General features: G+C 38.0%; 1 protein-coding gene across 1 annotated transcript in view; it reads left to right on the top strand.

The window, feature by feature from the left end:
• LOC124788790 (protein lifeguard 1-like) overlaps window positions 1–14,719 on the top strand; it is a 79,618-nt gene extending 64,899 nt beyond the window's left edge. The window contains exon 4 of the mRNA XM_047256073.1: window positions 12,174–14,719. Coding sequence (XP_047112029.1) covers window positions 12,174–12,533 — 360 coding nt within the window. The 3' untranslated portion in view covers window positions 12,534–14,719. The remainder of the gene's footprint in view (window positions 1–12,173) is intronic.
• Window positions 14,720–15,935: the final 1,216 nt, after the last annotated feature.

Below are 15,935 nucleotides of genomic sequence, written 5' to 3' on the forward strand. Positions count from 1 at the left end.
TTTTAATTTTTTACTGCTGTACTACCGAGTCTATTGACGGTATCCACATGTAGCACTGAATGTACCTGCAAACTTACACCATTGTACAACACAGAGTTCAGGAGGTATGGCATCATAGCCATTTAAATGTGTGAAAAATTGGTGTCTGTCTGTAATGGTGTGAAGTAAATCTTCATCATTAAATTGTTACTTCTGTACTAACTAACTCTGAAACAAACTTCGCTGACAGTGTGACGAAGCAGGCTGGGATCATTTTAATCCCCCTCTTGTTTTGCCATCTCCCTCCTTAAAATTCATTTTTTTATTTGTGAGGCTAATTACCATTAACATATGTGAATAGAATCTGCATTTTCATAAAAGAGAAAGGTTGGCCCTCAGTTTTAAAGAATATAACACCAGATCTAAATTTGTGCTAAGTTTTATGTGCGTAATTGATTTTGTAATTTATTTTGACTGTGCGTAGTTAGTATTGTTTGTTACAGGGCAAAATCAGTAATTGTTTCGTAACTTAAATTCTATTGTTGATGTATAAACAAATATAAATTCTATACTAATTATAAACATTTGGAAGACGAAGTACTAGTAATCTTAAAGTATCTATTTGGCTATATTCGAAAACATATTATCAAAGTTAGCCCTTAATTAAGTCCGAAGTAATTAACAGTTTTAACAAAAGTGTTGTTTATGTAACTATATTTGTTAATTTCATGATTTAAACAAATAATTCAGCTTAACCCTTATAGTAGAAGAAACTGTTAAAAAGGAACGAATTTTTTGATATATTCAGTTTATTTAATGAGTTAAGTTTTAATTGTAATTTCTGTAAATTTAACTTTGAATAATGTGTAGTTTCAGTTCCTATTATTGTGATGGGAATATAAGGGCCCAATTTTTGGTCACAAGACAATCAGTCCACAGCCGAGTTTCAGACGAGGAACCTGTGTTTGTTAGAACGACAACAATATTTCAAATTAACTGTGGAATAAGTGTTAAACAATTAGGCCGTGTGTTAAAACACTGGCAGTGTCTGCTCCATAAGTACATGACTATTCTTCAAGAACTGTGAACTTTGTGGTCAGGTTTTTACTGCTCGTAGATGTTGAACAGTAAACTATTGTAGCAGTATGTGGAGGTTCGCCTGCTAACTATTAACGAGGCTTATCGAAAGTTATAACAGTAGTGCACTGGCCATATAACTGTGTATTATTAGGGGTTGTGAAAACTAAAGTTAAAGTATTGTGAAACGCAGCTGTGCATATGTCGGCTACATTATTTACCGTAGTAATTGTCCAGATTACAAACCCCAATTTTCAGCCAGTGTAGCAATGCAGTACGTCAACACTGAGGACAACAAATGAAGAAATAAAAAGCAGGTGAAACCGCTACAACAGTACCTACATACATCATTGAATGTGTGTGCAAAGTTATATCATTGCACAACTCACAGTACGAGAAATGTGACATTACAAACATTGAGATGTGTGACAACTTGCTTTTGCTTAAAATGGAGCATAAATTACCCAGGCGATATACATCCAATGTCTCATAATGTGGACACTTAATGACTTCCAACAAACTTTAAGCATAATTTCAAAACTTTTCTGAACTTTTTCTCACTTACATGTTTATCTTCAAATATTTAATACATTAATTTATCCATAAAGTAATCGGATGTTTGAAGCTGTTGTATACATTGGAATGTAACAGGTGAGTGGGGTTTTAGTATGATGTGTTCCAGTTTATGCACAGTACGTTACCTGGTAAATGTGTGTGTCATGTTTTACCTTACAGATATCTTGTGGTGCCACTAGATGCAGATGTGACATGTCTTCAAGCCACTTTTGTGGTAACTCTTCTGTATTATAAGTGGAATGTTTCCACTGTACACCTTTATTTACAATTGAGGGTGAAACAGATCTATTGTGATTGGCAGCTCAACATGGATCGCAACACGTATTCATGTACTTATTTGACTTTACAGAATGACAATTTCATATACAATCTTCAGCAGTCCTGGCATTGACATTATTGCCCACGTCCCTTGCTCTGTGGCTTCCAAGGCACTGCCAAGCCACGATGCCAAAATATAAGCAGGCCTCCACAGCAAATGGAGAAGCACACTTACCATTGTGCCATGTCAATATTCTGAGCTGACATCATTCATGCCAGATCTGCCCACAAGGCAGAAGTGTAACATATTATTCCATAGAATTAATATGTTACACCACAATGTGGGGGTTCTTTAAAGAATCGGTTTATATATATTGTGAAAAGTTATGGACATTAAACACTTTATTAGGGTATGCCAAAAATTACTTGTGTGTCTGAGGACTTCTCTCCATTGAAAATGACATGCTGTGTTCTGCTTCAGTACAGTTAACTCAGTTTGTCTGATATTCTGTATGCTTGTATTTTGTTTGTAAGGTAGCAGTGCAGAAGTACACCAAAAGCCTTACGGATGTCAGGGAACATGGCACTTACCTGTGCACTAGTATCTTCCGCCCTCTAGATCTCGTGGCTGAACAAAGCGAGCTAGGTTTCACATGATCAGTGTTCTTGGAATCCATGTTGATTCCTACAGAGGAGATGTTCGGTCTCCATAAATGTCATAATTGGCAAGAATAAAACATGTACCAAACTTCAACTAAATGGTAGAATGATTCCTTTAAAAAGGTCACAGCAAACTGCCTGTCCTCTCCATAATAAACACTTATGTTTATATTTATGTGTCTGTATGTGTGGGTTATGTTTTTCCCCCACGTTGATTTGACAAATGCTTTGTATAATAGTCCTTGGACTACACTATACAGAATTACAAAATCAAGTGGTGAAACTGCAGGTAGCAATATCAACAGTGTAGGGAAAGACAGATTGCTACTTACTGTAAAGGAGGCATGTTAAGTTGCAGACAGGCACAATTAAAAGACACTTACATAAAGCTTTCAGCCACAGCCTTCATCAGCAAAAGAGAAGCACATAATTGTTCATAAAAGCAGGCAAGCATACCTCATGCACGCATGACTCTCCAGCATCTCAGCCCGGAATGCAACTATCACATGTGTGTGAGGTTAGCTTGCTTGTCTTTATGAATGGTGTGTGCTTCTCTTTTGCTGACAACGACTGCGGCTGAAAGCTTTATGTGAGTGTCTTTTAATTGTGCCTGTTTAGCAAGAGTAATAGAAGGCAGATTTCAGACTACCTAACAGATCAAAATGAAAATTTCTGTTCCGACACTGCCAATGTTGAGTGTTTATGGAAAAAGTTCAAGGCAATCGTAAAATGCGTTCTAGACAGGTACGTGCCGAGTAAAACTGTGAGGGACGGGAAAAACCCACCGTGGTACAACAACAAAGTTAGGAAACTACTGTGAAAGCAAAGAGAGCTCCACTCCAAGTTTAAATGCAGCCAAAACCTCTCAGACAAACAGAAGCTACACGATGTCAAAGTTAGCGTAAGGAGGGCTATGCGTGAAGCGTTCATTGAATTTGAAAGTAAAATTCTATGTACCGACTTGACAGAAAATCCTAGGAAGTTCTGGTCTTACGTTAAATCAGTAAGTGGCTCGAAACAGCATATCCAGACAGGATGATGATGGCATTGAAACAGAGGATGACACGCGTAAAGCTGAAATACTAAACACCTTTTTCCAAAGCTGTTTCACAGAGGAAGACCGCACTGCAGTTCCTTCTCTAAATCCTCGCACAAACGAAAAAATGGCTGACATCGAAATAAGTGTCCAAGGAATAGAAAAGCAACTGGAATCACTCAACAGAGGAAAGTCCACTGGACCTGATGGGATACCAATTCGATTCTACACAGAGTACGCGAAAGAACTTGCCCCCCTTCTAACAGCCACTTACCGCAAGTCTCTAGAGGAACGGAGGGTTCCAAATGATTGGAAAAGAGCACAGGTAGTCCCAGTCTTCAAGAAGGGTCGTCGAGCAGATGCGCAAAACTATAGACCTATATCTCTGACGTCGATCTGTTGTAGAATTTTAGAACATGTTTTTTGCTCGCGTATCATGTCATTTCTGGAAACCCAGAATCTACTATGTAGGAATCAACATGGATTCCGGAAACAGCGATCGTGTGAGACCCAACTCGCTTTATTTGTTCATGAGACCCAGAAAATATTAGATACAGGCTCCCAGGTAGATGCTATTTTTCTTGACTTCCGGAAGGCGTTCGATACAGTTCCGCACTGTCGCCTGATAAACAAAGTAAGAGCCTACGGAATATCAGACCAGCTGTGTGGCTGGATTGAAGAGTTTTTAGCAAACAGAACACAGCATGTTGTTATCAATGGAGAGACGTCTACAGACGTTAAAGTAACCTCTGGCGTGCCACAGGGGAGTGTTATGGGACCATTGCTTTTCACAATATATATAAATGACCTAGTAGATAGTGTCGGAAGTTCCATGCGGCTTTTCGCGGATGATGCTGTAATATACAGAGAAGTTGCAGCATTAGAAAATTGTAGCGAAATGCAGGAAGATCTGTAGTGGATAGGCACTTGGTGCAGGGAGTGGCAACTGACCCTTAACATAGACAAATGTAATGTATTGCGAATACATAGAAAGAAGGATCCTTTATTGTATGATTATATGATAGCGGAACAAACACTGGTAGCAGTTACTTCTGTAAAATATCTGGGAGTATGCGTGCGGAACGATTTCAAGTGGAATGATCATATAAAATTAATTGTTGGTAAGGCGGGTACCAGGTTGAGATTCATTGGGAGAGTGCTTAGAAAATGTAGTCCATCAACAAAGGAGGTGGCTTACAAAACACTCGTTCGACCTATACTTGAGTATTGCTCATCAGTGAGGGATCCGTACCAGATCGGTCTGACGGAGGAGATAGAGAAGATCCAAAGAAGAGCGGCGCGTTTCGTCACAGGGTTATTTGGTAACCGTGATAGCGTTACCGAGATGTTTAATAAATTCAAGTGGCAGACTCTGCAAGAGAGGCGCTCTGCATCGCGGTGTAGCTTGCTCGCCAGGTTTCGAGAGGGTGCGTTTCCGGATGAGGTATCGAATATATTGCTTCCCCCTACTTATACCTCCCGAGGAGATCACAAATGTAAAATTAGAGAGATTAGAGCGCGCACGGAGGCTTTCAGACAGTCGTTCTTCCCGCGAACCATACGCGACTGGAACAGGAAAGGGAGGTAATGACAGTGGCACGTAAAGTGCCGTCCGCCACACACCGTTGGGTGGCTTGCGGAGTATCAATGTAGATGTAGATGTAGATGCAGAACATGTCTTCTGTACGGTAAGTAGCAATCTGTCTTTTTTTCTACATTATTGATATGTCTGTACAGAATTTGAATAGGTTCTCCTGCATACCTAGGACAGAAATATATGGCGATAAATGGCTTATTTGCCGTCTGAGCCCTCGACTTGCACCATATTGTGGTTGGGTTTTGGGTTCTGCTGACTAGGTCAGATGTCCACTATGTGCAGGAGGCAGCTACACAGATAGCAGGGGCTGTGTGGCGTGGACTGGGTGGTTTGTTAGGTTAGAGGATCTCAGGAAAACACCAAAAGGGCTTCAGTCTCAAAGGGTACAGACCAAACAAAGGAAGAACGTAGTTACAGGAACCGTCGGTATAACAGTTATAAATTGTTATAGCTGCGTTGAAAAAGTATCAGAGCTCAGGCATTAATAGAACGCATTGATGCTAAAATCTTTATAGGCACTGAAAGCTGGCGAAAGCCAAAGATAGTTCAGCCAAGTTTTTTGCGAAGAACCTAACAGTGTTCCGAAAGGATTGGCTAAACACAGTTGGCGGTGGCATGTTTGTTGCTGTTTGTAGTGGTTTATCTTGTCGCAAATTGAGCTAGTTTGGATAGAGGCCACGCTTAGCAACCTGAATAAAATAATAATTGGATCCTTTTACTGACCTCCCAACTCAGGTGATACAATTGCTGAAAGGTTCAAAGAAAACTTGAGTTTAATTTCAAACAAGGACACTCAAGGCCAGAAACAAACTGCGCATTGATGCGTTTGAACATTGATGCGTTTGAGCTTTGGCGCTGGCATAGGACACTATGCTTAAAATGGACCGAAAGAACAAGAAGTGTTGTGTCCATTATTGAACAACTCGATATCTCCTGATGCCTTTCTTTTCGAGTCACCGAAAAAATTCTCCAGTTCTTTGGCCATGTTGTGAGAAGAGATGGAGAAAATCTAGAGAAAATAATCTTGCAAGGAAAGATTGAGGGCATGAGACCAAGAAGAAGAGCAGCGTGCAGAGGGATAGATCAAATAAAGATCATCTCCGGTCTACCTCTTCAGCAGGCGCTAAGAAAAGCTGGCAACAGTCTGGGATGCAGACGCTTGGTTCATGGGCTCACAAGGCTCACAAGCAATGAGCACGAAGACTTATGATGATGATGATGATGATGATGATGATGATGATGATGAGCATCATCATCTGACCCATACAATTATAGTTCATGATGATTTTAATGTACTCTCGGTATGCTGGTGAAAATACATGTTGAAATCTGGGGATAGGCATAAAAGTCATCCAAAATTGTGCTAAACACATTCTTGAAAATTATTTCGAGCAGTTAGTTCATGAGCTCACAGGAATAGAAAACAGATGTGAAAACACACCTGGCCTCTTAGCAGCAAATAATCCTGAGCTGATAACGAGCATCAAGATGGATACAGGGATTAGTGAACTCAGGGTTGTTGTAGCGAGATTGAATATTATAACCCCCAAATCCTCCAAAAATAAATGAAAAATATATCTATACAAAAAGCAGATAAAAATTCACTTGACATCTTCCTGAGAGACAATCTCCACTACTTCCAAATTAACAATGTAAGTGTAGACCGGATGTGGCTTGAATTCAGAAAATAGTATCGGCAGAAATTGAGAGATTTATACCAAATAAATTTACAAACAATGGAGCTGATCCTCCTTGGTACACAGATGAGTCAGAATAGTGTTGCAGAAACAATGAAAAAAACATGCCAAATAATTGGACACACAATCTCCAATAGTGGCAATCTTTTACAGAAGCTCAAAATTTGGCATGTACTTCAATGTGAGATGCTTATCATAGTTTCCACAGTGAATCATTGATCTTGAAACCTGGCAGAAAATCCAAAGAGATTCTAGTCGTATGTGAAATATGCTAGTAGCAAAACACAATCAATGCCTTCTCTATGTGATATCAATGGAAATGCTATTGACAACAGTGCTGCCGAAGCAGAGTTACTACACACAGCCTTCCAGAATTCCTTTACCAAAGAAGATGACATAAATATTTCAAAATTCGAATCAAGAATAGCTACCAACATGAGTAACATAGAAGTAGATATCCTCGGAGTAGTGAAGCAACTTAAATCACTTAACAGAAGCAAGTTTTCCGGGCCAGGCTGTATACCAGTTAGGTTCCTTTCAGAGTATGCTCCATACTTAACAATCATATACAACCGTTCAGTCAACAAAAGATCCACGCCCAAAGACTGGAAAGTTACACAGGTCACACCAATATTCAAGAAAGATAGTAGGAGTAATCCCCTTAATTACAGGCCTTTATCATTAACGTTGATATGCAGCAGAATTTGGGAACATATATTGTGTTTGAACATTATGAATTAACTTGAAGAGAACAGTCTGTTGACACAGAGTCAGCAAGGATTTAGAAAACATCGTTCTCGTGGAACACAACTAGCTCTTTACTCACATGAAGTGTTGACTGCTATTGACAAAGGATTTCAAATTGATTCCGTATTTCTAGATTTCCAGAAGGCTTTAGACACTGTAACACACAAGAGGCTAGTTGTGATATTTCATTCTTATGGAATATTGTCTCAGTTATGTGACTGGATTCATGATTTCCTGTCGAGAGGTCACAATTCGTAGTAATTGATGGAAAGTCGCTGAGTGAAACAGAAGTGATTTCTGGCATTCCCCAAGGTGCAGTTATAGCACCTTTGCTGTTCCTTATCTATATACACGATTCAGGAGAGCAGCTGTTTTAAGTTGTTTTCGGATGATGCTGTCACTAGTAAATTAAACAGAAGTTCAAAAAAAGTTGCAGAATGATTTTGAAAAGATATCTCTATGATGCAAAAAATGGACAATTGACCCTAAATAACGAAAAGTATGAGGTAATCCACATGAGCCCTAAAAGGAATCCGTTAAACTTCGGTTACATGATAAATCAGTCAAATCCAAAGACCATAAATTCAACTAATTACCTAGGAATTATAATTACGAACAACTTAAATTTGAAGGAACACACAGAAAATGTTGCAGGGAAGGCTAACCAAACACTGCATTTTATTGACAGGACACTTAGAAAGTGTAACAGATCAACAAAAGTGACTGCCTACACTATGCTTGTCCGTCCTCTTTTAGAATACTGCTGCACAGTGTGGGATCCTTACCAGACAATTGATTGATGGAGTACATCGAGAAAGTTCAAAGAAGGGCAGTATGTTTTGTATTATTGCAATTTTGGGGAGAGAGTGTCACTGAAATGATACAGGGTTTGGGGTGGACAATTAAAATTAAGGTGTTTTTCGTTGCAGTTGGATCTTCTCATGAAATTTCAATCATCAAATTCCTCCCCCGAATGCAAAAATATTTTCTTGATGGCGACTTACTACCGATCATCATAATAAATTAAAGGAAATCAGAGCTTGCATGGAAAGTTATAGGTGTTTGCTTCTTTTGCGCGCTGTATGAGATTGGAATAATGAGAATTATTGTGAAGGTGGTTCAATGAACCCTCTGCCAGGCCCTTAAACATGATTTGCAGAGTATCCATCTAGATGTAGTTGAGTCGTGTTTTGTTCATGAAAAGCTGAGATGAGATGTAATGCTCTTTTAACTTCCTTGAGTTCTTCATGAGGTTATGAACAACATACCTCTGGTCTGTGATTCTTCAGTCTAACAAATGTCAGGCTCCATCGGCAGCTGCATTTCATCCTTATCACTTGTGACAGTTGTTGGTCAGTTACTTCAAGTGAAATGTCAATTCTCTAAGGTTTGTACAGTTACTGTGTCACATCTGAGAATTTATTAACCCTTAACCAGAATGTATATTTTTACGAACATAACTGGAATTGTTCCAGCCTGGAAAGCTTTAAACATCATATAACTGGAATTGCGGGTCCAAATGGACCCTTGAATAAAAATTCAACAAAATCCCCATAAAAGTTATAATTCGTGTGTAACTGCGTAATGATTAAATTAAAATAAGTTTTATTTCAAATATAAATCAACTTTTATTGAGCAAAAATTTTACATTGTGTTATTTTTTTAACTTTAAGTCCTGTGTCTCATATTTTACAAGAATTTTTAGTACCATACTTTAGAATGCTAAATGATTCCAAAAAAAGGCTTAGATTAAAAAACCTAGATATACGATGGAGTTTCTCATAACTTCCCTGTAACATAAACAGGGACTCTTTATGCCATCAATCAGAAACAAAAATGATGAAAATGAAACATGGAAGTGTTCAAATGTTATGTATATCAGTACCTGAACTAAGAATGGTCGTTGGTACACAACACTTTTTTTCTGCATGTCATTTACAGATGAATTTAAAACTTCTGTCAAATTTTTGTGATTGTTTGCTGTCAGTTTTAGGACCACATAAATAACACCTTCCTCTTTTTTCATGAGCCACTTTGATTACAAGTTGAATTTTCTAGTTGTAGGTCATTTTGTGGTTCATTACCTGCCCGTAGAAAATTATCTATCCTACTCTTCAAATCTGCTGAAAATGAATACTCCATCTTTCTTTCTGTGATAAATGGCCTTATCAAATTTAGTCCAATTTCTTTTATGTAATGATTACGTTTCATATGTTGTCCACCAGTTGATGGCTTCCATATTATGAATCCATTTGCACTCGCAACATTCAATATTGCTGAAAAAATTACACATGGCCATTGTTGAGTTCTTCTAGAGACTGAATAAGTGGTGCATTTCTGATCTAATGTATCATTACCACCTTTTGTTCTGTTGCAAAATTCAGTTATCTCAGGTTTTCCACTGTTTTTATTGACTGAATTTTCATGGTGCATTGATTAGATCACCACTAGGCTTCAATTCTTTTTTTTGGACATAAGATGCCAATGTTTTATCTTTCATGAAACCAAATCATATAGATCCTACTACCCGTTGTTTATTGGCTAAAAATTCTGGTGGTATTTCCCTTTGTTTTTCACATCGTTCCAATGTAAGTCAAACCATTTTCAATCAGTCTGTCAACAAGCTCCACAGAAGAGAACCTGTTATCAGCAGTTATATTTCTATTTGTTCCAAATAAAGGTTCTGGAAGCTGCACATTCTGTGTTAGAACTGAAAGTTGGCTTGTTTTATTAGTGATTGCTTTGCCCATCTAGATAAAAGCATTGTATAAATAGTGTGTTTTAGCATCACAAAGGCACATAAGCTTGATGCCATATTTAGCAGGTTTCAATTTCATATAAACCTTAAGAAATATTTCCCTCTAAAAGGGCAAAGCATTTCATCAACTGTCAAATATTCTGAAATTTGTTTTTACAGTTCTCAATGAAATGTCAAAATATTTCTGAGACGAGAGCAGCACAATCATTAGTTCTTTTTTCTTCTTTAGAATTCACATCATCAAATCTCAAAGCAGATAACAGGAACATAAATCACTTTACTGACATTGTTATTCTGAGTATATCTCAGCCTGTCCCATCAGTTGCCCATAAACTTTCTGTATTGTCATGGCCAGATTTGAATACACCTGATAATAGTAACAACCCAAAGAATGCTTTCATTTCCACAATACTCACATGGTTAGTGCAAGTAGCAATAGTTTTATACTTTTCTGAATATTCTGTTATTTTCTGGTTAGCGTGAGTGCAAATATGTGCGATCATTTCATCTGATATCAGAAACTGCCATGATTCAATTGGTGATACGTTCTGTGTTTCACGAGCTGCACTGATGAGACCAGGGAGGTGAGTGGTGATGATGTGGCTTCTGACTCTGGACCTAGTTGGTGAATGAGTAGACTACTTGAATCGATTTTTACCTTGAAAATATGCACTACTTGACAGATGGCTATCTCTCTCTACTGAATCATCAGACGATGACTTGCTTGAATCAGAAGAAATTTCTTGTTGTGTATTTTCATTGTCACTTATGTCATCGTCATTTATTTTCTCTTCCTCACAAGGTTGAAAATCACTTAAAGATTCTGTATCTGAATAATTTTCAGCTAATAATAGGTCACAGATTTCTTCTTCAGTGAGACCCTGCTGCATTGTGACAATAAAGTGCCTGAAACACCACAAAGGAACTCAATATATACTGACTAAAAAAAATCCTTTATCTGGAATAGCGGGTCAAATTGGTCTCAGGGATGGCACTTACTTCCACTTCCAGTAAATTTCAAGCAGTGAGCTCCCAGTCCCTGGTGCACATCACAATGTACTGAGATTACACTGGCGTGCGAAACTGAAACTCCATGTATTTCCATTGTTAGATGGTTTTATTGTTGTCAGCAGGTCCAGAATGACCCACAATTTTGGTTAAGGGTTAAGGTTATTTGCAGCCTCTGCTGCTTGCACATAACCAAATTTGTACTACAAAATCGACACTAAATGTAAATGACTATTGTTGATGTTTATTTGCTCACATGGTGTGTTGTTATGATATTTCTTAATGTGACATTTCACATCGAAAGGTGTAGCACACACATTATTAGTGTTTGTTAGGTCCAGTTACTTGGTTGGCTAAGAGCACATACATCAAAAAAGGCTTATGAAACTCACCCATGTATTTGGATTTTACTTGTATCAGCCATTTCCAATGCCTTCTGTCTTTGGAACTCTAAATTTCATCAGAAATATGTGTGCGTTATTCTTAACTGTGAAAATTCCAACCACAATTCAAATTTCCAAAGTTGTAGAATATGTCCTTTCTTTCTTTCTTTCTTTTTTTAAACCCTAGATTCTCTCTGAATTGAAGAAGTAGTGTGTGTGTGTGTGTGTGTGTGTGTGTGTGTGTGTGTGTGTGTGTGTAATTACTTAACCTATGTAGTGTATTAGAGTGTAAAGAACTTTGTGGTAGATCATTAATTTGCAACTTTGTGGTAGATCATTAATTCGCACATATTGTTGATTAGCTGTGGACTTCATTAAATAATAGTTTTTGTTGCAGGTTTTAATGGCAGCCGGTGTCTGTGCTGCTGTTTGTCTTGGACTTACAATGTTTGCTATGCAGACAAAATGGGACTTCACAGTACTGGGGGGGTCACTTTTTGCTGTACTGTTAGTTCTCATAGTGTTTGGTATCATTGCAATAATTTTTCCATCAAGAGTAATGTTACTGTTATATTCAGCATTTGGTGCAATACTTTTTTCTGTGTATCTTATATATGACACACAACTTATGCTAGGTGGGAAGCACAAGTATAGTATTTCACCTGAGGAATATATTTTTGCAGCACTTAACTTGTATGTTGATGTAATAAACATCTTTCTTTATGTTCTTGCAATAATAGGTCTTGGCAGAAAATAATAAATCTAAAGTCTCAGAATTATTTGTGCAAATAATGCCCAGTTATTGGTGCTGTAGGTTCTGTTTCAATCAGCCGATAACTGTGTGCGCTGGCTTATAGTTTTATTAATGCCTGTGCTGACATTAGAGTTGCAGACCTCACAAGGAAGCATGAATGACCTTATATTTTAAAGAGAAAAAGCACACTTGCAAGATATCAGCCCATCAATCGATCACACATGATAATTTGGACCGTAATTCTGATATGACCTTCTGAAAATACAGCTTTTAAACTTTCACGTGCACCAGTTGTCCATCACTTCCTCCGCCCCACTGCAGCTGCACTGCCCACTGCCATGACCAAGTGTGAAGTACTGTACATTGGAATGACAACCAGAGCCCTCTTTCAGGTCATAGGTGAGTGCTGTCAGAATTATTTAATGTGGAATCGATTTCTGGGGCTGATATCTTGCAAATGCACTGTTTTCTCCTTAAAATGTGAAGTCAACTTCGTGCTGTTTCCTTGTCAGAGATAATATGTATGTGGTTTTGTGTGTGGAAAAGAAATTTTTGTATGAAGTGATAAATGTAGCTGCCAACAGGCGAGTTAACTGCAACAACCTTTATAAGTAACTTGTATCTTGCAAAAAAGCATTCAGAAATATGAAGAGGCAGTTAAAAGGAGACAGCAGAGAATAAATGATGTGAAACAATTTTTTGTTTATGTGTTGCATATTTTTTCATTTAGTATTGTTCATCTGGTGGGAATTTGATTTTTAGCATGTATTCTTGACATTATTAGTCAAGCAACTCTTCACTAGATCCTGTTAAAAGAATTTATTTTCCTAACTGGGGAATGTGGGATAAACTGTAATGTTGCTGTTTCTAAAAAATCATAACATTGAGTGGAATCTGCTAAATGCAAAATGAGCAGTGTAGATCTGTATATGTTCTCACTGTGTCTGTGTTTGATGGCAACAGTGGTTAGGGTAGTGGTGGGGAGAGTGATGGCAGTGATGACATATTTCTGAATGCTGTTACTTTGAGAGAAAAGTGTCGACATATATTGATATATGAAAATTTTTGATGTAGAGGGTAATTAGAACAACACTGTTCACTTAACCTCATACATGAATCATTTGTGTAATTTTATTAATTATTGACTAGAATATTGAAATTAATGATCAGAAGAGGCAAAGGAAATAGCTTCTCGACATAGAACATGAATACTGTTTCTGCATTGGATTGAAAGACGAAGTGGGAGAAGTAAATCACTGCAGTTTCTCTTTTCATAGTCTCCTCCAGTAGCTCTCTGAATCTCATTTTTGCACCACAACAATAGTCATTGCATTTTGTATGATCTAAGGAAGATTTTTTTTTTAATTATTAAAAGCTCAGCTCTATCTCTTTGTTTGGTGGTTGTGTTTCAAGTAAACGTTAGCCCTTTCTTTAAAAGTATTGTTGATTATGGAAGTATAACGTAAAAGCACTTTTTGCTCATTGAACCATGAGTAACTCTTCTTCACAATGGATTGATCTCAGAAGGTATTAAATGTTTTTGATTGTACATTAGAGAATTATTACATTTAACTTCAAATGCTATTGAAACCTTGTAACTTTATGTGATTCAATGCTAATAGTTATTTAATTTGGTTTCACTGTGAATTTTGTGATCAGGACGTACAATAGTTTAATTTATTGATTTGATAAAGGACATTTAAGATATTTAGGGAAATTTTGACTGAAGATTCATTTCTTGCCATAAACTGTTATTACAGTGGTGAGTTAGGTTCCCAAAGCATCACAGCAATTTGTTTTATCTGTTATCTTAAATGAGAGCTGCCTTGATACCTACTGAAAGTTGGTAGATTGTGCTAGATTTGTTTTTGTTATAGGACTGAAGATAGTTATTTTTAGATACTTTTAATAATGCAGTTGTGTGATTTATTAGAAGGCTGGAGAAAAATGATACTACAGAGTGCCTTATAATCCAAGTGGTAATCATTGTTGCAAAATACAGCATTACTCTGATGTTTTTATTTATATTCTCTCTATTTCTGAGTGTTTTTATTTGAAATTGCGATCATTTCTTAGTTGTTACTGTAATTTCTTTATTGTTTTATTATTTTGTATCAGTTTACAACTGTAATGTGACTTTTACTTCGTCATGTGATAACTTTGTTAATACACCGAACATAGAAGTGTCATAACTGTGTTGTGATATGTCTCTTTCATTCCACAACAATAAAAAAAATATTGTATTTGTATCATAAAGGATAATATGAATGGCTTATAGAGAAGACTTTATATTTTTATTTACAGTCTTCTTTCTTCATTCCCTCAACTCCCTCTCCCTCTCTCCCTCCCTGTGCGCGCACTACCTCCCTCAACCATAAATTGTGTTGTGTATCTCTAAGGGGAAGGATATTACAATTATGCACTTTTGTTGAAACCATGTTACTATGGAACCTCGAACCCAGTGGTTCAAGTTGATGCATAAGCACCTGTGGTGCTGCTGCCGACCCCTCCCCCTTTCCCACCCTTCAGGGCTCATCAGTCTTTGGTGAATTTGAGAGTTTGTGCTTGGCCATTACAGGTTCCCAGCCTTTGCATCACCTCTTTCCTCTGTGCTGCATGTCTCTGTGCTGCATGTCGCTTTCCCCTCGCTTGGGGGACACGTCATGGGTATTTTTGGGAATGCATTCTGTTGTTCTGGAAGCCCAGCATCAGAATAGTCCTTCGTCTTCCTCTTCCTTCTTATTCCATCTCCTCTCCTTCCTCCACTTTGGCATTTGAGGTCTCTGTCTTTTTCCTCCCTGTGCACTCCTAAAGACCAGTCCTTGCGTTTGACACGTAACAGGTGAATTGGTAATGGTTAATTCCCAGCGCCGGCTCGACAGGTAGGGTTTGCACATACTCCTATGTACAGGCGAGGCCCAGAGAGGGGTGATTGCCTGAGCTGTCACCTTTCCAATTGCTAATTGGTCCCTCTGTCTGTTTTGACAGTACACATGAGTGTGGTTATAACGCTGACACTGGTAGCAATGCATCAATCAAATGTGAGAAAGAGACTGCATGTAGGCACTGAGTTTGCATCAACCTTTTTCATGCTACCAGTGTCAATGTTACAACCACACTAACGTGTCCCTTCAAAACACATCCAAATGTGTTACTTGTGATAGTGATCCGCATGAGGGTGATTGCCCAACTCCTTCTCCCCACTGTGTCAATTGTAATGACAACCATACAATTTCATCCCCTGTCCCTTGAACAGGCTGTCCAGGAGATCCAAGTGAAGGAACAGTACCCTACCCTGTCCCTTTCAAGTCGTTGGCTAGTCAAAAGCCCTGAATTTGACCATCTGGCACTTATAGTACCATTTGTTTTACACCTCACCCCACATAGGCTATGGTCCCGCAGACT

Source organism: Schistocerca piceifrons, chromosome 3 (assembly GCF_021461385.2).
Source record: "Schistocerca piceifrons isolate TAMUIC-IGC-003096 chromosome 3, iqSchPice1.1, whole genome shotgun sequence".
NCBI classification, from domain to species: domain Eukaryota; kingdom Metazoa; phylum Arthropoda; class Insecta; order Orthoptera; family Acrididae; genus Schistocerca; species Schistocerca piceifrons.